The sequence below is a fragment of the Heptranchias perlo genome, chromosome 7, assembly GCF_035084215.1.
Source record: "Heptranchias perlo isolate sHepPer1 chromosome 7, sHepPer1.hap1, whole genome shotgun sequence".
In the NCBI taxonomy this organism is placed as follows: Eukaryota; Metazoa; Chordata; class Chondrichthyes; order Hexanchiformes; family Hexanchidae; genus Heptranchias; species Heptranchias perlo.
This window is the reverse complement of record NC_090331.1, coordinates 13,795,177-13,818,655: the sequence shown is the minus strand read 5'-3', so window position 1 is coordinate 13,818,655 and position 23,479 is coordinate 13,795,177. Positions and strand designations below refer to the sequence as shown.

The window sequence follows — 23,479 nt, the reverse complement described above, 5'->3', positions numbered from 1 at the left end:
TATAAGGTTATGGGTTCAAGTCCCACTCCAGAGACTTGAGCACAAAATCTAGACTGACACTCCAATGCAGTACTGAGGGAGTGCTGCATTGTCAGAGATGCCATCTTTCACTGAGGCCCTGTCTTCCCTCTCAGTTGGACGTCAAAGATCCCATAGTACTATTTTGAAGAAGACCAGGGAGTTCTGAATGGTGTCCTGGCAAACATTTATTCCTCAACCAACATCACAAAAATAGATTATCTGGTCATTATCTCTTTGCTGTTTGTGGGACCTTGCTGTGCACAAATTGGCTGCAGCATTTCCTACATTACAACAGTGACTACATTTCAAAAGTACTTTATCAGCTCGTAGAGCACTTTGGGATGTCCTAAGGTCATGAAAGGTGCTATATAAATGCAATGCCTTCTTTCAGATAACCATTTTTAAGTTTAGTACATCAATTCTATCAAAGGAGAGAAGCACCATCTAGTGGGAATAATTTATTTATCCATACTTCAGTTTAATGTAAAAGGCACCAAGGAAAAGCTAACCATTCACTCATAATTGCTGTTGGATTGCCTACATACATCTTATTGTTGCTTGATAAGAATGTGCTCTCTGAAATGGGAGAGCAGAGGAGCTATTAAGCATGGTGTCTGCAGTATTCATTTGTCCTATTTACATTTCAGAATCACTTCTGATTGAAGTGTAGATAAGTGTGAGATGGTGCACATTGGTAGGAGAAATAAGGAGGCCACATAATCCTTGGAAAATGAGAGTCTAAATAGGGTACTGGAGCAGGGATAGAGATTCACAAATCATTAACAGTAGCAACGGAGGTTAACAAGGCCATAAAAATGCAATCAAAGCACTGGGGTTCATTTCTAGAGCAATATAATTGAAAAGCAGAGAAGTTATGTTAAACTTGTGTAGAACCTTGGTTAGACCACAGTTAGGATATTGTGCACAATTATGATCTCCATATTACAAAAAAGGATATAGAGGCACTGGAGAGGTGCAAAAAAGATTTACAAGGATGATGCCAGAACTGAGATGATATAAGTATTGGGAAAGACTGAACAGAATGGGGCTCTTTTCTCTAGAAAAGAGAATACTGTGGGGTGACCTAATAGAGGTCTTTAAAAATTATGAAGGAGTTTGATAGGGTACCGATAGAGAAAATGTTTCCGATTGTGGGGGGAATCTAAAATAGGAGTTTTAAATATAAAATAGTCACGAATAAATCCAATCAGGAATTCAGGAGAAACTTCTTTACCCAGAGAGTGGTTAGAATGTAGAACTTGCTACCACAAGGAGTAGTTGAGGTGAATAGCATAGATGCATTTAAGGGGAAGCTAGATAACAAGATGAGGGAGAAAGGAATAGATGGTTATGCTGATAGGGTTAGATGAAGTAGGGTGGGAGGAGGCTCGTGTGGAGCATAAATACTGGCACAGACCAGTTGGGCCAAATAGCCTGTTTCTGTGCTGTAAATTCTATGTAATTCTATGTAAGTGTAGTGTGGGCTCAATGACATCGGAACAAGATATAAACATGCCACTTTGCTGAAGAATTGCAAACCAGATTGTAAGAGACTGCTAACAGTTACTAGTTTACCTGAGGAAGGAGGAAGCCTCCGAAAGCTTGTGAATTTAAAATAAAATTGCTGGACTATAACTTGGTGTTGTAAAATTGTTTACAATTGTCAACCCCAGTCCATCACCGGCATCTCCACATCTCAACAGTTACTAGAACATGGCATCCATGACTTTCTAATTCTGACTGGCGGCAGGGAGAAGGTCGGAAACAACAATAGAACTCAGCTGGCCGACAGTCAGAATTAAAATGTTGGTCCCAATGCATGTGGTGTCACAAGAAATGCTTGCTGCCAATGGAGGTGCCGAATGAAACTACCTCCTGAGGAGGGTTTTGGTGCCTTTGGTTTTGCATTGTTTATGCCATGGAATTGTTCCCAACTGTGCGGTTGCCATTGGAAGCAACCCTATCAGGTCAACTGGTTACTAAACTAAACATTATTTATAAATGGTGCACATCATAGAATCATACAACACATAAGGAGGCCATTCAGCCCATTGTGCCTGTGCTGGCTCTTTGAAAGAGCAATCCAATTAGTCCCACTCCCCCGTTACTTCTCCATTGTCCTGCAATTTTTTCCTTTATAAGTATTTATCTAATTCCTTTTTTGGAAGTTACTATTGAATCTGCTTCTATCAACCTGTCAGGTAGTGCATTCCAGGTCATAACAACTCGCTGTGTAAAAAAAATTGTCCTCATCTCCCATTACCTTAAATCTCTGTCCTCTGGTTACTGACCCTCCTGCCAGTGGAAACTGTTTCTCCCTATTTACTCTTTTAAATAATGTTGAATTATCCTCTGTACAAACTGTGGGTGTGCCCTATACAAACTACATTCAGTTCCTGCGAGTTCATGAAATAATGTGAACTTCACCATTTGTAACTTATGTGGAATTGGACTTTATAAGCTTGTCAAATGGATTTTATCCTGGTTGTTTTACAGCATACTGCAACCCTTCCCTTCTCCATCCAACATTGAGAGGTCTTCTTTGTATCCATTTTAGTGGGACAGAGAGTGGGACATGAGTTGAGAGAAATCAATAAACATTGTTCATTTTATACATACATATTTAAAATAAATATTAGATGGGAGATACGCGGTACAGCTAAAGACAACTGCAGCCAGGGCAGATACCTCAGAATATTAATGGTGAACAGATCCCCTAATTATGCCTGGTTCTGTGATGTGGATTTACACTGAAGGGATTAAGTTGAGATGCCTGAAAAGTATTTCATATGGGAACTTTACAGGTAATTGAGAGAGGCCTGAATTTAAACCCATATCCCAGAAGTGAAGCAATAGTATTCTAACCCTTTGTCCCATCCAATTCATTAAGATGTAGTTGGTGAAGTCAGAAGTATATTGGATCTAGTAACATCAGTGTATTATTGCATCTGATTGTTTAATCACTTTTTAGATATAAAAGAAATCACTTGCATTTATACAGCCCCTGTCACATCCTCAGGATGTTCCAAAGTGCTTCACATCCAATGAACTACTTCTGACATGTAGTCACTGGTGCTGTGTAGACAAAAGTGGCAGCCATTTTGTTAACAGCAAGGTCCAACAAACAGCAAATGTGATGAAGGACAGGTTAATCTGTTTTGATGGTTTTGGTTGAGGAATGAAAGCTGGCCAGAAGATTGTTTTACATCCACTCGAATGGCCAGATGGGACCTCAATTTAACACCTTCTCCAAATGGCAGCACAACTGGCAATGCAATACCCACTTAGTACTGCACTTGAAGTGTCAACCTAGATTATATGCTTAGAATGCTAGAGTGGGGCTTGAACCCAAAACCTTCTGACTCAGAGGCAAGAGCGAGTCAAGCTGAGACTTGTTTCTTAATTATATTTGTGAATATTTTTAACGTGTGTCCTTATTTCTGCAGAACCAGAGTAGCGGCAATCTCAGCTGCCACTGCAGTCTGGCGTACGCTGTTGTTATGGTCTGTTGCTAGGCTTCTAATGGCTCTGTGACACATGGGGCCACTTTCATTGTATAACGGTACAGCTAAAAACTTCAAAATAGTCTGCCAATAAAGCAGCTGTCTCTACAGCTAGATAATTTAACACACCCTGCACCATGGACTGGTGGAACAGTGGAGTGATAGAAAATACGTGTTTTATTGTGATGAATGGCAAAAGGCCATTCAGCCCAGTGAATCATCTGCATCTAACAGAACCTGTATGAAAAGTGCTTGTTCTTCACTTAAAATTTCTCCTTGATCCATCAGGTAATGTACTGAAATTCTGCAATATCAATCTAACACAGTAGTTTTCAAACTTTTACTGTATGTAATTTACCCTTTTCAAATATTGACCCACTCCCAGGGACCACCTGTCCTAAACTCCAATAGACAGTTTCAGCTACACAGAGGAAAACAGTGCTATCATTATTTATAACAATACAGAAATAGAAATAATATATTTGTAAGTCAACAAATACTCAAAAATATAGCATACAAAATTATCCGGAAACTTTGCTGGTGGTGTACAGTATCTCTGGATGGATGGATAGAAATCTGATGAGCTCATAGACCCTGTACGGACTTCAGAATGCAGTTTGAAATCTTTATACCTGACATCACTCAGCCCCAACCAACTGCATTCCACAATTAATATTCCCATCACATAAGGAGCATGTTGTAATCCATGAAGTACTTCATCGTCTATTTCGATGGTTAACCTTTTAACTTTCAATTCCATTCCGATCCAGATGTTTAGCTAACTCTAGTTTAAAAGAGTTAATTGAACCTTCGTCTGCTACTCTATGGTTGGTGGGGGGTGATGGTGGGAAGGGTGGGAAGGATTCATCTCTTTCCTGGTCTCACTTCAAACTTTTAATTTTGTATTCATAACCACTAGTTCTACAAGATATAAATTTGATGTTCACCTGCTATGGAGTCATTTACATTGTATTATATGTTGTTATGTTTTCCTTTGATTTTCTAAATACCCAATGCAACGCACAAACTAAATGAAATAGGATTCTAAATTCCATTCATTTAATTACAGGAGGGACGGCTTCAAGACAGAAAGGATTCCTTGGATGCATTCGGGCTTTACAATTGAACGGGGTGAACCTTGACCTCGAAGAACGAGCCAAAATGACCCCTGGAGTCAATCCCGGATGTCCAGGGCACTGTACCAGTTATGGCAACCTGTGCCACAATGGAGGGAGGTGTATAGAGAAATACAATGGCTATTCGTGTAATTGCACTCCCTCTGCTTATGATGGGCCATTCTGCAAGAAAGGTAATTCATGGAGTGCTTGCATTGTAATGGGATCCCTCCACCTTAAGTTTTAATCTCAAATATTTATATCCGATAGAGAAAAAAACTTGTAGTTACAGGAAACCATATCTGTAAATGTTTGTCTTACAACCCTCCCCTCATATTTTGCATATTCTCCCAAGGTATAGTCCTTTGCCTTCTTCATTTCCTGTTGACCATTATATAACTAGAAGGTTACGGTACGTGGAGCTCGTGGCAAGTAGGCAGATGGGTTGAGAATTAGCTTGGCAACAGGCACAGGGGATGGTGGCAAACAGAAAATGCTCTATCTTGGGTAAAGTGCTCTATGACAGGGATCTGTTGGGTTGTGTATAATATTTGTGAATGATATGGAACACAATAGAAAAATCACACATGGACTCTGGACGGAATGGGCTTGATTGGCCGGATGCTTCTTCCTCGCTCCAGACTTTCTTATCTCCATTTCCTCTTCTGCTTCTCACTCCATATCAGGTGAACCATTGGACTCTGAACAACAGGAGTTTTAGACAGACTTAATTAAATGCTAGATTTAATAGGTGATGTTTTGCATGGACTGATTATCTATTGCTTTTCACTCACAGCACATATCATCAAATAGATAGAATGTTGTACTAGGCAAACATGGCAGCCTATTTGCACATAGGAAGGGCCAAAAAATAGCAATGAGATAAATGACCAAGATAAACCATTTTATTGGTGTTGGTTGAAGGATAAATATTGTCCTGGGTACCGGGAGAACTTTACTGCTCTTCTTTCTATAGCGTCTTGGGATCTTTTACCTCCAACTGAGAGGGCAGACGGGACCTCAGCTTAACATCTCAGCGAAGGCTGGCCCTTTTACACTGCAGTACTCCTTGTGGTGTTTATTCAAGATTTCACTTTCTGGTATTTCTGGTACCTTTTTGACAGCTTGCCAGAAGCAGTGTTGTCTTTGACCCCCTGAATTCTCTACCCTGTCCAATCCATGCAACACATAATCGCACAAGACTGTAACTTGAGAAGACAACGGATCACCAACATCTTTATCCATCCCCATCCCAGTCCCAAGCACTGGAGGACAAAGTTAGAATTTTTAAAGTAAATTTTAATGAGAATGCCTTGTTGATGCAAGAAAGATCTGGGGAGGGGGAAGAGTTCCTCTTTCCACCATGTGTAGCAAAATCATCTAGTCATTCGTGATAAAAATATCTATAACTTCACCTTCACTAGAAATAGTGCAAAGTGAAATCTCCCCCAATTTACCAGCTCCTTCACCACAACCCGATTCTGTCAATATGGGACTAAATGGATGGCTCTTTCCGAGAGTCAGCACAGGTATGATGGGCCGAATGGCAACATTCTATCTTGTAATTTTCTGTGATTTTGTGGTCCCAGCGGGATTCTCCAAACTCTTCATTACCTCAATTGCAATCAAATAAGTTTCACTGCCAGGTACTCTTTCAATTTCCTTAGCCTACTGTTGATGAGTGTGGAAGTGACCATAACACAGTGAATATTTTTTGCTTTCTACCGCATTAGGAAAGTTTTCATCATGTAGCAGTCCACCAACGCCTCAATTTTAAAATTCTCATCCTCGTCTTCAAATCCCACCATTGCCTCGCCACTCCCTATCTCTGTAACCTCCTCCAGCCCTACAACCCACCAAAATCTCTGCGTTTCTTCAATTCAGGCCTCTTGTGCATCCCCCATTTCCTTCTCTCCACCAATGGTGGCTGTGTCTTTAGTCTTCTCTCTAGGCTGTAAGCTCTGGAATTCCCTCCCCAAACCTCTTCCTCTTTCCACACCTCTCTCCCCTTTTAAGACACTGCTTAAAACCTACCCCTTTGACCAGGCATTTAGTCACCTGGTCTGATGTCTCCTTCTTTGGCTTAGTGTCAATTTTTGTCTGATTACGCTCCTGTAAAGCACCTTGGGACGTGGGTGGTGTTGTTGTCATAACAAGGACCTGCCTCTTAACAAAAGGAAAGCCAAGAACATGTTAATAGTTCACTTCTTGGCATGGTGCTGGTTACATACACAACAATATTTCTTTACTACAGGCTAAGACCTGCTGCATTAGAGGATTTTTTCCAGTTCCCGCAGTAGCTGCTCTTGTGGCCTTTCTGAGTGAGACTGCAATTACAGACAAAGTATAGGTCATTTAATGTTTGGCCCCAGGCTTATTAAAAACAGAAAATTCTTTTAAAAAGGGTAGTGGAAATCTGGAACTCTCCCCCCTCCACTACACCCCACCACCCCCACAAAAAAAAAAGCTGTTGAGGTTGGGGGTTAATTGAAAATTTCAAAACTGAGATTGATAGATTTTTGGTAGGTAAGGGCAATAGGCAAGGCAAGATTTTTGGAGTTAAGATGCAAATCAGCCATGATCTAGTTGAATGGCAGAACAGGTTTGAAGGGGGGATTGGCTTACTCCTGTTCCTATGTTCCTAGAAATATATTTATTTTAGAACACGTTTCTTTTAGAATTCTTGTCATCTGGAACATTTCTTTTAAAAGGTGGTTATTTTAGAAACGAGTTGATTTTAAAATATGCTTCGTTTCGAACGCATTCTGCTTCGAACACCTACCATTTTGAGCGTGCTCTGTTTCAAACCTGCTCCTTTTCAAATGTGGTCCTTTTGAAGGTGTTTCTTTGAGAAGGGGTTTCTTTTACAATGTGTGAATAATTTTTCTAGAAATATCAAAGAGAACAATGTTTCAGCAATAAATCTTCTGCGTCCCTGAACACAGGAGCCAGTGGAATTCATAACCCTACGGTTTACTGTTTCAATAATGTGTGGAAAGGCAAGTTTCTATTTTGTCATATTTTCTGGCAGCAGCAATTATCATTAATTCTGTTCCCTTAATGTGTTGATCATGCCAGAATAAAGCTGGTGAAATCATTCTTACAGGTTTATTGAGAGAAACAATCTGCAAATAATTACTGGGCAATCATAAATCAAGAACCTATGATTGAATTAAGGATTGTGATAGCATCTTGTTGGCTTAAAGCAATTTCTTTTAATAAAACAATAGAATGAGTCTTAATTTAAAGCTTTACTGGTTTAGATGTCATTTTTACTCTTTAGAACTACAACAACTTGCATTTATATAGCACCTTTAATGTAGAAAAATGTCCCAAGGCGCATAAATGCGTTGAGGTTCTCACTGGATATAACTATTGTCAGTATGGTGCTCAGTAATTATTTGAAAACAGACGCTTAATGAAAGGTAATAAATAGACCTTATGGTTATTCCAGATGCTACAGTGCATAGAAATACAGGTTTGCTGCTTTGGAAAGCTTTTTATAACAGAGTCGAACTTACAAACGAAACTAATCAAACTTAGAGACGATAAAACCTCTGGCCCGAATGGATTGCATCCGTGCATATTAAAAGAGGTTAGGGAAGAAATAGCAGAGCTACTATTACGTATATATAAAAATTCATTAGAAAAGGGAATGGACCGGCAGACAGCTAATGTTATTAATATATTTAAAAAGGAAGATAGAACCAGTCCAGGGAACTATAGACCAGTTAGCTTAACGTCAGTGGTAGGAAAGATAATGGAATCTTTACTCAAAGGTGTAATAGAAAAACATCTAGAAACCAAAAATATAATAAAGAATAGTCAGCACAGATTTCAGAAGGGAAAGCCATGCTTGGCCAAACTTATTGAATTCATTGAAGAAGTAATTGAAAGAGTAGACTAGGGTAATGCAGTGGGTGTAATGTATTTGGATTTTCAAAAGGCCTTCGATAAGGTACTGCATTGTAGACTCATGACTAAGGTCAGAACATGTGGAGTCAAGGGACAGATAGCAGAATGGATAGCAAGCTGGCTACGAAACAGAAAAGAGAGAGTAAACAGAGAAAACAAGGGTAGCTACTCAGACTGGCAAAAGGTGGGAACTGATGTTCCACAGGGACTGGTGCTGGAATCACTGTTGCTCATAATTTACATCAATGATCCTGATTCGGGAATCAGAAGTACAATTTCAAAACTTGCGGACGACACAAAATTGGGGGTTGTAGTTAATACAAAGGAAGAATGTGTTAAAATGCAAGAAGACATTAATAAACTTGCAGAATGGGCGTGTAATTGGCAAATTAATTTCAATATAGATAAGTGTGAGTTGGTGCATTTTGGTAGGAAGAACAAGGAGGCCATATATTGCTTGGGTAATAAGAGTCTAAATGAGGTAGGGGAGCAAAGGGATCTCAGGATACAGATACACAAATCACTTAAAGTAGCAACGCAGATTAATAAGGCCATAAAAAAAAGGCAAACCAAGCACTGGGGTTCATTTCTAGAGGCATAGAATTGAAAAGCAGAAAAGTTATGTTCAACTTGTATAGAATTTTGGTTAGACCACACTTGGAGCACTGTGCACAGCCCTGGTCTCCATATTATAAAAATGATATAGAGGCTTTGAGAAGGTGCAAGAAAGATTCACAAGAATGATACCAGAACTGAGAGGATATACTTATCAGAAAAGGCTGAAGAGGCTGGGGCTCATTTCTGTAGAAAAGAGAAGGCTGAGGGGTGACCTGATAGAAGTCTTTAAGATAATGAAAGGGTATGATAGGGCAGACATGGAGAAAATGTTTCCACTTGTGGGAGAGTCCAAAACTAGAGGTCATAAATATAAGCTAATCACTTATAAGTTCAGTACGGAATTCAGGAGAAACTTCTTTACCTAAAGAGTGGTAAGAATGTGGAACTCACTACCACAAAGAGTCATTGAGGCGACTAGTATAGATGCATTTAAGGGGAAGCTAGATAAGCTCACGAGGGAGAAAGGAATAGAAGGGTATACTGATAGGGTTAGCTGAAGGAGGGAGTGAGGAGGCTCGTGTGGAGCATAAACGCTGGCATAGACCAGTTGGGCCGAATGGGCCTGTTTCTGTGCTGTAGACTCGAGGCATCCCGATGTAACTACATGTTAAATAGTAGGTGTCGGTGTCTTTAAGACGGTAGTTTTATTTTATCATTCAGTGCACCTTAACGAGTGAGTAAGCTCAGCTGTTTCTGCCCGAAATACACAGAGCACTTAAGAACCTATAATCGGCAACTTTTGAACTTGACTTTACTGCAAATGGATAATGGTAAGCGCTTTTTGGCCGATATAAGCGACTGCCCATTTTAAACATGGACCTTTTAAGTGGTGGAAACTGCAGCAAGTTCTTGTAGCACATTTGTGATAGCAAACTGATCACTTCTGAATGCACAGATCTAATAATATCAGCAAAGAATTGTAACTATTTAACAAAACCCTGGTTAGACCGCACCTGGAGTGCTGTGAGCAGTTCTGGGCACCGCACCTTCGGAAGGACATATTGGCCTTGGAGGGAGTGCAGCGTAGGTTTACTAGAATGATACCCGGACTTCAAGGGTTAAGTTACGAGGAGAGATTACACAAATTGGGGTTGTATTCTGGAGATTTTCGAAGGTTAAGGGGTGATCTGATCGAAGTTTATAAGATATTAAGGGGAATGGATAGGGTGGATAGAGATAAACTATTTCTGCGGGGATTCTAAGAGTAGAGGGCACAGTCTAAAAATTAGAGCCAGACCTTTCAGGAGCGAGATTAGAAAACATTTCTACACACAAAGGGTGGTAGAAGTTTGGAACTCTCTTCCGCAAACGGCAATTGATACTAGCTCAATTGCTAAATTTAAATCTGAGATAGATAGCTTTTTGGCAACCAAAGGTATTAAGGGATATGGGCCAAAGGCAGGTATATGGAGTTAGATCACAGATCAGCCATGATCTTATCAAATGGCAGAGCAGGCACGAGGGGCTGAATGGCCTACTCCTGTTCCTATGTTCCTAAGATGGCAACTTTTCCTAATATTTATAATCAAATGTTGAGCTAATACATTAAAATATAAAAAAATGAAAATTCTCAACTTCCATTTACTATATAACGTATGGTTGCTCAAAGTAGAACCTCGTGCCTTAAGGTAGCTAATGGCATCATTAATCATAAACTCCCAGTGAGGTCTTACAGATCCCAGGCTCTGAATCAGTTCTGAGAAAGTTGCTTAGGACTCTGATCTTCTAATTTTGAGGATGTTTCAAATAATAAATGGATTCAATAGATGCAGAGAAGCTATTTCTTCAGATAGGGGAGATCAAGAACAAGGGAGCACAGCCTTAAAATTAGAGCTTGGCTTTTCTGGAGTGAAATCAGGAAGCGCCTTTTCACACAAAGGGTGATGGAAATCTGGAACTCCCCCAAAAGACTGGATGCTGAGATCAACAGATTTTTATTAAGTAAGGATATCAAGGGGCATGGTTCAAAGGCGGGTGAATGGAGTTGAGGTACAGATCATCCACGATCGATTGAGGAACAGGCTTGAGGGTCTGAATGGCCTACTCCTGTTTCTGTGTTCCTAAGATTGAAGGAACAGCCTAATTGCTCATCTATAATTCACTGTCATTACTTTCCTTTTTGTTGTCCTTCTTTCAGATCACTGTGCAAGTGTTTCACCTCAGTGCTCTAGTGAATGGTTCACTTACTTCACTTCCAGGTGAAGCAGGCCGTAAGAATGCAGAAACCCCTTGGGGTGAACTAAATCAGGATAACATAGAATCTAAACAATATAAACTTCCTATTCCTCATCTATTAAAATGAACATGTGTAGACTTTGGGAAATTTGGGTTGGGAGATGTACAGATTATTTAACCATGGGGGCCAGGGGAGGGGGGGGATGGGTAGAGGGCACCATTACTGAGATTATCCTGTTCTCACCTGACATCCACATATGAGCAGTTTCCAGGAATCACTGGATCGTGAGAGGACTCTTTCGCCGGTGGGCGACTAACAGCAACAACTTGCATTTATATAGCGCCTTTAAAACATCCCAAGGTGCATCACAGGAGTGTAAATCAGGCAAATATTGACACCGAGCCAAAGGAGGAGACACCAGGACAGGTGACTAACAGCTTGGTCAAAGAGGTGGGGTGTTAAAGGAGGAGAGAGAAGTGGAGAGACGGAGAGGTTTAGGGAGAGAATTGAAGAGAGTGAGTGCAGGCAGAAGGAAGAGTTGGCAAGGGGGTGAGAGATATCACTGGAGCGGAGTGCTGACATGCAGCAAACACCAACTGTCGAATGAATAATGTCAGGCATGGGCACCAAGAGGAAAGAAAGCAAGTGGAAGAACAAAGGGGAGAAAGCAGGAGGGCGGGGTTAGACTAGGTGGCTTGTGAGGAGAAAAACACCAACCAAACGGCCTGTGTCTGCGCTGTAACGTTTTATAATTCTATGAGGGCGAGGGTTTTGCATAGAATAAGAGCCAGCAGGAAAACAAGAAACAGAGATGGTCATTTTCATTTCAATGCTCGGGCAATAATCTGGCAGAGTGGATCACTCGCCCATTGTAGTACCCGCCTTATTTGCATCCCAATGGGATAATATAGGGCAGGTTCCACAACTAGCGGGTGAACCGTTCAGCCAGATTACAGACTAGGCAGTGAAGTGAAAACTACTCCAAAGAATCGGGAAGAAGAGGCAGCACACCAAAAAAAAGGGCAATGATAGCAATCAGAAAGCATGGATAGGACTGGAAATAAGTAAAACATTAATTAACAGAAGCCATCTTTTTTTTTGGTTATGCAAGAAATTGTGCGAGTTGTTTATTGTGGAGAAAATGTTTCCACTTGTGGGGAATTCCAAATTTAGGGGTCATAAATATAAGATCATCACTAATAAACCCAATAAGGAATTCAGGAGAAACTTCTTTATCCAGAGAATGGTGAGAATGCGGAACTTGCTACCACAAGGAGTAGTTGAGGCGACTAGCATAGATGCATTTAAGGGGAAGCTGGATAAACACATGAGGGAGAAAGGAATAGAAGGATATAGTGATAGGGTTAGATGAAGTAGGGTGGGAGGATGCTGGTGTGGAGCATAAACACCGGCATAGACCCATTGGGCCGAACGGCCTGTTTCTGTGCTGTAAATTCTATATAATTTGATGTTATGTATGTGTGTCTATCTTCCTCAGTCACCATTGTGAACATTTAGATAGTGAGAAACCAAGGAAAGGACTGTCAAATTTCTGACTGTATTAGATGCCTGAGGTGCCTATAGGATCTTGAATTGGCGAATCTCGGAAAGCATTCCCGACAGCAGAGTTAAACATAGCTTTCCAATCCGCACATGCGGTGTGAATGAAGAATGACAGATGCCAGGGAGTGATTCCAGGGCAGTAAAGTGCAAAGCATGAGGACATTACAACTTGCCTCTGAATCCTGAGGTTAGATTATTGTTTTGAAATCATGCCAGGGGGCTTGATTTTTTTTTTTGAGCAACAACATTAATGGGATGTTTCAATTCTGTTATTAGGCTGACAGCTGGTGTCAGCATTGGCAACAAATGCCTGTCCATCACATTGGCATGTGGGAATATTTACAGTTAAAATTGTTTCTGATTTCACTACAAGCTTATTCTGACTTCATGTATCTTTGATTATTGGGAACTTCTGTCTTCAAGAGAGACACACACACACACACACACACACACACATTTTTCCATTCAATCATTACAAATACAGGCCTAAAGATTGGTCCCCGCCAGTGTGAACTGGGCTCAGAGATGGTAGGCCCGAGGCCCATCCAATATTGGGCACATAATTTACATGAGCAGGCAGCTTGCCAGCGAAGAGGATTTCAATTTCGGCGCACTGCGTCGCCATAGCGGCACGTGGGTTGGTCCTAGGAGAGAAGGGGGGAGCAATTTGGAAAGGGAGGAAGCGATCAAGATAGGGAGGATGGCATCGATTGGGAAAGGGTGGGGGGCGATCTGGAGAAAAGTAAGATGATTAGGGGGAGGGGGAGGCCGAGCAGGGGGCCAGCAACGAACTTTGGCAATGCAGTGTACCCGGGAGGAGCACTCCTGCACATCTCGGGTCCACATTCAGGCAAGTGCTCCTCAACAAACTTACATTTTTGGTGACGGCCTCCAGCGGTCCCTTTACGGGCCATGTTTTGCTGAACGCGCTCAGGCATTAGTCCGCCTATTTGCATTTATACAAAGGGGCCAACGCCTATGTCAGTCCTGGGCCCTGGAAGCCTCCTTTTGTGCCTTCACCAATATGGCGGGCAGCGCACTTCCGGCGCATAATGAGTGCGCGCTCCACGCCCGCCCTATTGGATGCTGGGGTGTCCGATCAGCATGGTCGTTCGAGCCCACTGCGAAATTGGTCGGGGCCATTTTTAAGACCCGGACTCTTAAATTAGCATCACAAGCTCTGACTAGTATTTCTGAGCCTCGAGTTGCCTAACCAGCAGCCTTAAACGGCTGCTCAAAAAAAAAGCCCCAAAACTTCGTTAAACTTTGTTTTTTGTGGAGGCAGAAGGAGCAGGAATGCACTTACCAGCTCCACAAAATAACTGCGGGCTGGACCTCAAGCCCCCTGTGCCCCCCGCCACCCTCTGCCCACTCCGGACTTAACTGTGGGCCTTAGCGCTGGACAAAATTTGTTAGGCCCCACAAATTTTTATGATTGATTATGATGATGAGGCCTGAGGGTGAATTTAGTTTGGATCCTTGGGCCTATCCGTTCTGGCGTGGCGTACATAAGAACATAAGAACATAAGAAATAGGAGCAGGAGTAGGCCAATCGGCCCCTCGTAGCCACTGGCAATGCGCTTGGTTTGGGGCGCTAGTGAATTTAGCCTTTACTACATGTTGGTCATCATGATATCATCATCAAGAAGCAATCTAGGCTGCTCCACTGCATTATTACAAGCTTCAAAGAAAGAAAGAACTTGTATTGTTGTAGCACCTTTCGCAACCTCAGGACATCCCAAAACACTTATAGCCAATTAAGTGTAGTCACTGTTGTAATGTAGGGAAATGTTCAATGAGAGATAAATATTTGACACTGGGAGAACTCCCCTGCTCTTCTTCGAATAGTGCCATGGGGTTTTTGATATCCACTTGAGAGGGCATCTGAAAGACAGCACCCCCAACAGTGCAGCACTCCTTCAGTACTGCACTGAAGTGTCAGCCCGGATTATGTGCTCAAATCTCCAGAGTGGGCCTTGAACCCACAACCTTCTGACTCAGATGCAAGAGTGCTATCCACTGAGAGAAGGCTGACACCAACGGGGGATTGGATACACCACGAGAGATTCAATCTTTCCTGCACTGAATCATCAGGGAAAACAAATGTCCACTGCTACACAAGCAATAATATTTTACCCTTTAACTAACAGAGCAACTGTGGAAATGCACATGTGGGAGCTAACATAAATTCCAAATAGCAGAACAGGGAAAAATATCATCCCGCTATCTTTGGCTAATTTTTTTTTAATCCATTCTCGGGATGTGGGCATTGCTGGCAAGGCTGCCACTTTTATTGCCCATCCTTAATTGCCCTTAGAAGAGGTGGGACCTTCTTCTTGAACAACTGAGCATCTTGCAAGGCCACTTCAGAGAGCAGTTAAGAGTCAACTACATTGATGTGGGACTGGAGTCACATATAGGCCAGACTAGGTAAGGACAGGAGGCTTCCTTCCCTAAAGGACATTAGTGAACCATTTGGGTTTTTACAACAATCTGATAGCTTCATGGTCACTTTTACTGATACCAGCTTTTTATTGGCAGATTTGTTCTTTAAACTGAATTCAAATTCTCAAGCTTCCATGGTGGGATTTGAATCAACCTTCTCTGGATTATTAGTCCAGGCCTTTAAGATTACGAGTCCAGTAACGTAACTACCCAGCCCTTAGAGGACTTAAAAGGAAATCGAACCCACTGGCATATATGATGCTCACCAATTATATTCTTTGCACACTTAAGAGTCAAAACTAATAATATGTTATTGGTTTCCATCGGGAATATCTACCTCGTTAAGACTAAAAGTACTGCATCGATTTTGTGATGACCGAGTACATAATTAAATTACTGATAAATTAACTAATTAAATGAAATCCATCTTTTGGATGAAACGTTAAACCGAGGCCCCATCTGCCTTCTCGGGTGGACGTAACAGATCTCATGGCACTATTTCGAAGAAGGGCAGGGAAGTTCTCCCGGTGTCCGGAACAATATTTATTCCTCAACTGACATCGCTGAAACAGCTTAACTGGTCATTATGTCATTGCTGTTTGTGGGATCTTGCTGTGTGCAAATTTGCTGCCATGTATATTACAACAGAGACTACAATTTTTTTTTAAAAGTACATCATTGGCTGTAAAGCGCTTTGGGACATCCTGAGGTCGTGAAAGGCCTATAGTTCCTTCTTTACTGAGCGGTTATATTTACACTACACAATCTCTTTCTTTACAGAGGTTTCTGCCTTCTTTGATGTTGGGACTTCTCTAATCTACAACTTCCAGGAATCTTATGGAATTGTCAAGAATCTAAGTGGCCATTTATCTGCCATCTACATGGACAAGACAATTTCCACGGAGAACACTGCATTCAGCTTCTGGACCACAAGAGCACCCAGCATCCTCCTATATGTGGACACCTACCATCAGGAGTATTTGGCCGTGATATTACTGCGAAATGGTAAGTTTTAAACAAATGCTGAAGTTTCTTACATGCAAAATTCATTCCTGTTACGCTCCAATCAGAATTGTACCATACAAAATATAGGATGACCAATGTCTACCTAGGAAATGGTCCATTCTGTAAGCTATTACTTCCAGAATATTTTTTTTCCCAAACCTGGTCATCATTGGGAAGAACTGATCTCAGTCACTATGTAATGTTCAAGGGAAGCAGAAGTCTAGGCTTTGTTGAATGCAGGACCTGGAAGTAGTTGTACAGATGGCCTTCCCTGGGGTTTAGAATATAATACGACTGTGTCGATGGTTGGTAACTCAGTAATGACACTCAAAGGTTAGATCTGACCTAAATTTGTTGGACTGTGGGCTAGATATTTTAGCCCTTTCACAATCAATGCATAGACAATGTTCTGCTCTGGTCAATGCGCAGTCAAATCTATCTCGGCCCAGCTTGCCCTACTTGAGAGTACACCTTTCTTCATATGCTCTTGGTGCAGATAGATCTATGAATTTTTGCTAATTTTAGAATCGTTGGGGGTTAAATTAGTTAACCCCCGAAAACTGGCGCGCTGCACAATTAACCCACGCTCGGTCGTTAAGATGCAGGCAGCATGTAACATTCTTGCTGCCTGGTGATTTACATGCATGCTGCGTGCAGCCAGTGCTGCCTGCGTTGTTGAGTGGCTGCTCACCAGCAGGGGGTCCAGATATTGCGAGTGGCTAGCATCACTTAAAGGCAGCCTGCATCTCTTAAAGGGAAGGTACACTGTGGCTGCAGGAAGAGGTGGAAATCAATGGTGAAGTGAATCTGTGCTGCAATATAATGAAGCATGGTGATGATTGGAACTCTGGAATTTTTAATGAGCAACAATTTAGCTGCTCAAATCTTGTGAGACTCTTACATTTTCAAAATATAAGATAGGAGTCTGAACGGAGATCAGAAATTGCACATGTAAAACACAGATGCAGGTCCCGTCCTTATGTTTACAAACTATTGGGTTCCTTCAAAACATTGAATAAAGGTTGCTCAGCACTATACCCCCCCATCACCCACCTACCAACAAACTCTCAATCAGTACTCAACTCTTCTAATCAGATGCTTCATCTCACTCTCACACATTACCACTGTTGCAAGGCGTACGCCCACAGCTCACAGGTCACACATACTGGCAGCTATTCAACCATGACAGCCACATCATCCAAACACCTTGCAGGACACTCACCAACACGCTTCCTGCATTCTTGCAGGAGAAGGTGGTGCATAACAGGAGGCAGCGAGTGGCAGTGGCTCCATGGAACATGAAACCCGCGGTTCTCTCTCAGGATGACAGCATTCCTGTCCCACCCCTGCCTCTCCGCCAGTGTCCTTGCTGCTGCCTGTCAGCTGGCCAGGCCACTCCCTGTAGAGTATTGAAGTTTTATTATAGGAACATGAGTAGGCCATTTAGCCCCTCGAGCCTGTTCTGCCATTCAATGAGATCATCGCTGATCTGTGACCTAACTCCATATACCCATCTTAATACCTTTGATCCTCTTTTTTTTCTCTTATTCTGCTTGGCGTTCTCTGAATTTTATTTTGATTGTTAAATAAAAATTGAAATAAAAAAAACACAAGGTTGTCGAAGAGGTTTGGAGGAAGGAGGCCCATCAGTCCATTTGATTTCATCCTTCCAGAATCCCAACCCTACCGGCTTCCCATTACAGCACCGAGATGTTTCTTGAATGAGTCTGGTACCTCAGTTTCAACCAGCCTTCTTGGCAAAATGCTTCCTTTATTGGATCACCCTCTGAGTAAAGAAATACTTCCTGGTGACTGAGCTATACTTGCTCGTCGCAACGCTGTGTCTGTTCCCTCTTGACCTGTTACCCTGCAGTATCATTTTTCTCGGTTACTTCTCATTCAGCATCTTATGGACCTCTGTGAGATACCCTCTGAGGTGTGCAGTAATATAATCACAGCGCTCAATATAATATCGTGGACCACAAGCCCAAAGCAAGAATCATTGACAACTGTCATCTGATCACCTTGCTGGGATTACTACCATGTAATCACTCCCATTATATTATATATATATATATATATATATATATGAAAGAACTTGCATTTATATAGCGCCTTTCATGACCTCAGGGCGTTCCAAAGTGCTTTACAGCCAATGAAGTACTTTTGAAGTGTAGTCACTGTTGCAATGAAGGGAAAGTGTATGGAAGTACAAAGTTCTTAGGAACAGTTTTATTCTATTTTCCATCCTGATTTTGTAACCAGTACCAAGTACAGACACCGAAGGATTGGCAAGTGTTATATCATCACTACAGATTTACTGAGTGATAATCAACAATTAATAAACAGGATATAACCCTATCACTATATATTTCTAATGCCTATGCTTCTTATTATCCGCATTTAGAATTTATTAGTAAATCTTTTTTTCTCTTACTTGCACTTTCTCCGCTCCATAACTGTACTGAAAAGCATTAATGTGCACCCACACTGCTAAAGCATATTTAAAATAAGCATTCAGTGCTCTGAAGTAGCATTGTTGGTGAAGAACTAGAATATTATTTATTGTTACTTAGTCATGTTCCACGTACCAAGGATAAGGTAAGATATCTTAAGAATCAGACGGCATAGTGTCCTTTTCAGTTTTCAGATAGAAACCTTATGATCTTGCCTTATTGTAAGAACCAACCCACCCACCTCCCCAGCTGAATTATCGAATTATATCACCATAGACAATCATCACAATGAGAACTCTTTGTCTGCATGAAAGCTGGGATTGTTCTCCTTAGAGCAGAGAAGGTTAAGGGGAGATTTAATAGAGGTGATCAAAGTTCTGAGAGGTTTTGATAGAGTAAATAGGGAGAAACTGTTTCCACTGGTGGGAGGGTCAGTAACAAAAGTACACAAGATTTAAGATGTTTGGCAAAAGAACCAGAGGCAACATGAGGAAGAACAAATTTACACAGCGAGTTGTTATGATCTGGAATGCATGCCTGAAAGGGTGGTGGAAGCAGATTCAATAGTAACTTTCAGAAAGGAATTGGATAAATACATGAAGCAGAAAAAATTGAAGGGCTACAGGGAAAGAGCGGGGGAGTGGGACTAATTGGATAGGTCTTTCAACGAGCCGACACAGGCACGATGGGCTGAATGGCCTCTTTCTGTGCTGTATGATTCTACTTTTTTTAATAAATGTTTTCTCAATTTCAGACACTTTTCTCATTATTCAACTTCAATCCTCATCCAAACAGTGTTATTGCTCAGTCAGTCACTGGTGTGTTTGTTGATCTGTCAGTGGTAGCTTCTTTGTGTTCTGATACTTGTAAACATATCAGGGATCCGGCTGGTCACATCAAGGCTGCAACCATGCCAATCATTGGTTTTCTAAAAGCAATACCATGGAGCATCATCAAGCTATCTCAAAGTGCTTCACACAGTGAATTACTTTTTTTAATTGTTGCTATTTAGGCATCGATTGGCTAACAAAATGTGCCTTTAGTGCTGATATTAGCCAATTAAAGCAAGGAGGAAGAAAAGTTTTTAGAAAGACATAGTTTTTAGAAATGATATATTAGGTTTGATTAGACAAGGAATAAGGCAAAATTAAAGTAGAAAGAAAAAAAATACGATAGAGAAAATGGAGGGAAGAGACAACATTTAGTGTTTGAATTTTATTTTCTATTAAAATTGCTTTTGATTGTTTATCTTATAGTTTAGGGTTAATTGCACAATAATGCTACCTCAAAGATTTCACTAGCTTTAATATTGAACTGTAAACGTTCAGGTGTCACCAATGGCTCAGTTGGTCGTGCTCTTGCCTCTGAGTCAGAAAGATGTGGGTTCAGGTCCCTCTTCAGAGACTTGAGCACAGAGATCTGGGCTGACACTCCAGTGCAGTACTGAGGAAGTGCTGCACTGCCAGAGGTGCTGTCTTTTGGATGAGATGTTAAACCAAGGCCCTGTCTGCCCTCTCAGATGGGCTAAAAGATCCCATTGTACTATTCAAAGAAGAGCAGGGGAGTTCTCCCCAGTGTCCTGGCCAATATTTATCCCTCAACCAACACCTAAAACACATGACCTGGCTATTATCAAATTGCTGCTTGTAGGCCCTTGCTGTGTGCAAATTGGCTGCTGTGTTTCCTACATTAGACGAGTGAATACACTTCAAAAGTACTTCATTGGCTGTAAAGCACTTTGGGACATCCTGAGGTTATGGAAGGTGGTATGTAAATGCAAGTTCTTTCTTTGCTTTAATATCACTTTGCATCAGCACAAAACATAAAAAACTGCCTGGCCCAGGGAGACCGTCAATATTCTAGACTTGCCAGCAGTCTAAGATTCGATGTTATTATCTTCTGCCTTTAGCAGTGCACAGGGTACAGCTGGCCGATACACCAATGCTGAATGTCATTTGTTTCTCCTGAAAAACCACAAACACTGCTTCTGGTAATAGGATATAAATCAATAAAAAGCCTCAATTTGTTACTCCACATTAATAGATAAGGTTCAAGGAAAAGTCTAAGGAAAGTTGAACAGCAGGTTCAAGCATTAGCACTTTGCTGACTTCAAAAGATAGCTCTGGAGCTGAACACCTTGAGGAAAGCATCACCTGTACCTAGCCTGTATCCCTGTAGGGACAAACGAAAGATGCTCCAATGTAGCCTTTGTGCTAGATCCTGATATTGTAATCTTTTTCAAAGCAGCAGTTACATTACTGTTTTGCTTCCAGGCTTGCTATACAAAAAGGTTATGAGTGACCTCAAGTTGGAGAGGTGCAAACATAATCTGTCCAAGGACAGCCCTTCAAGGTTAATGCAGCTTCCTTCCCCAGACAGTTATATTGTGATGGGGCCTCTCTCAGATCATCTTGCCCAATACCAATAATGATAGAGTAATATCCAGGGAATTGATCCCCAGTGGATTTGTAGCCCCTATGAAAGTTATTAAAGGACTTTTGAATCATTAAAGATTCTTATTCTGTGTTTCTGAACCATAGGAAACATTAGTGGCCCATGGCCCTTTGTTCCCAATAGAACGACACAGGTCTGACCCAAATTGGGGATGGAGGAGAGGGAAGGAAAAAGCACAGACCAATGAAGCAAATTCATCAGATATAGAGAAAGAATGGAGAGATGGCACAAAAATCTGACTCTGCCAAAGTATCCCCGGAGACCTGATGAATCTGCAGAGGATCAGGTTGCTGAAATATCAAGATTACTCCACCAGTCCCCAGAATAGGGAAACTTCCCGGAGAGTTAAAGAAAGATGGCAACATTTTATATGTGAGAAAAGACTAGTGATACAAATAATAAAGTTACCATGGATGACTTTGACCACTCCAAGATAAACTATAAATGCCCTAATGGAAGTGCAGCCACAGAATCAAACCAGTAAAAGACTCTGTCTCAACACCATAGGCTGGAAATTATTGTTGGCGATATTAGTGGACAAATGCTCAATAAGTTAATTTGATATTCCTTTCTCAAATACATTAACCCATTTAAATAAAACAGGTTAGTGCCTGTGCTAAAACAGGTTAATGCCTGTGTTAAAATAATAGTCAGAGAAATGTCATATGAGCATCTTAAATATCCATCCACTGATAATGGCCTAAAACATGTTCTGGACCTCACAAGGGGAAATTCACATCTCGACCTGGTTTTTACAACAGCAACTTGCATTAATATAGCACCTTTAACGTAGTAAAACTTCCCAAGGCGCTTCACAGGAGCGTTATCAGATAAAATTTGACACTGAGCCACATAAAGAGATATTAGGACAGGTGACCAAAAGCTTGGTCAAAGAGGCAGGTTTTAAGGGTCGACATAAAGGAGGAGACAGTGGTAGAGAGGTTTAGGGAGGGAATTGCAGAGCATAGGATCTAGGCTAAGTGGATAAATGTGAAGTTATTCACTTCGGAAGAAAAAACAGAAAGGCAGAGTATTATTTAAATAGTGATAGATTGGGAAATGTTGATGTACAAAGGGACCTGGGTGTCCTTGTACTCCAGTCACTGAAAGTAAACATGTAAGTGCAGCAAGCAGTTGGGAAGGCAAATGGTATGTTGGCCTTCATTGCAAGAGGATTTGAGTACATGAGCAAGGATGTCTTACTGCAGTTATACAGGGCCTTGGTGAGACCACACCTGGAGTATTGTGTGCAGTTTTGGTCTCCTTACCTAGGAAAGGATATACTTGCCATAGAGGGAGTGCAGTGACGGTTCACCAGACTGATTTCTGCGATGGCAGGACTGTCATTTGAGGAGAGATTGGGTCGACTCGGCCTGTATCCACTCGAGTCTAGAAGACTGAGAGGGGATCTCATTGAAACATATAAAATTCTGACAGGGCTAGGCAGACTGGATGCAGGGAGGATGTTTCCCCTGGCTGTGGGGTCCAGAACAAGAGGTCACAGTCTCAGGATACGGAGTAGGACATTTAGGACTGAGATGAGGAGAAGTTTCTTCACTCAGAGGGTGGTGAACCTGTGGAATTCTCTACCACAGAAGGCTGTGGAGGCCAAGTCACTGAATATATTTAAGAAGGAGCTGGATAGATTTCTAGACACAAAAGGCATCAAGGGGTATGGGGAGAGAGCGGGAATATGGTATTGAGATAGAGGATCAGTCATGATCATATTGAATGGCGGAGCAGGCTCGAAGGGCCAAGTGGCCTACTCCTGCTCCTATTTTCTATGTTTCTATGTTTCTATCTCAGAAGGCACACTTCATCAAAATGAGAGACAAACTAAACAAAATTATTTGGGATGGATTGCTGACAAATGCCTTGGTTGAAGAAAAATGGAAATCTTTTAAACTGGAACAGTGAATGTGCAAAACAGGTACACACCCAAGAAATAATACGTATAATCTGAACAACAAGTCCCCACAATGGCAACTAAAAGGGAAGTAAGAATGTAAGGCCTCTTCTACAAAGCCTCTGGGCAAAAATGAGAGTGAAATCTGGGGAAAGTATAAGAAAATGCTAAAACAGGATTAAGGGGATGTGCAGAGAGGGAAGGATCAGAAAGGAATGGAGCAAAGATGGTAAGCAATATAATGAAACTTTTTTCTTTCAGTAACATAACAGCAAGAGTGATTAGGGAGGAAGTTAGTACTC

At 41.4% G+C, this 23,479-nt stretch overlaps 1 protein-coding gene across 1 annotated transcript in view; it reads left to right on the top strand.

Moving 5' to 3' along the window:
- LOC137323529 (contactin-associated protein-like 5) overlaps positions 1 to 23,479 on the top strand; it is a 930,346-nt gene that overhangs the window by 795,128 nt on the left and 111,739 nt on the right. The window contains exons 18-19 of the mRNA XM_067987099.1: positions 4,594 to 4,833; positions 16,137 to 16,361. Coding sequence (XP_067843200.1) covers positions 4,594 to 4,833; positions 16,137 to 16,361 — 465 coding nt within the window. The remainder of the gene's footprint in view (positions 1 to 4,593; positions 4,834 to 16,136; positions 16,362 to 23,479) is intronic.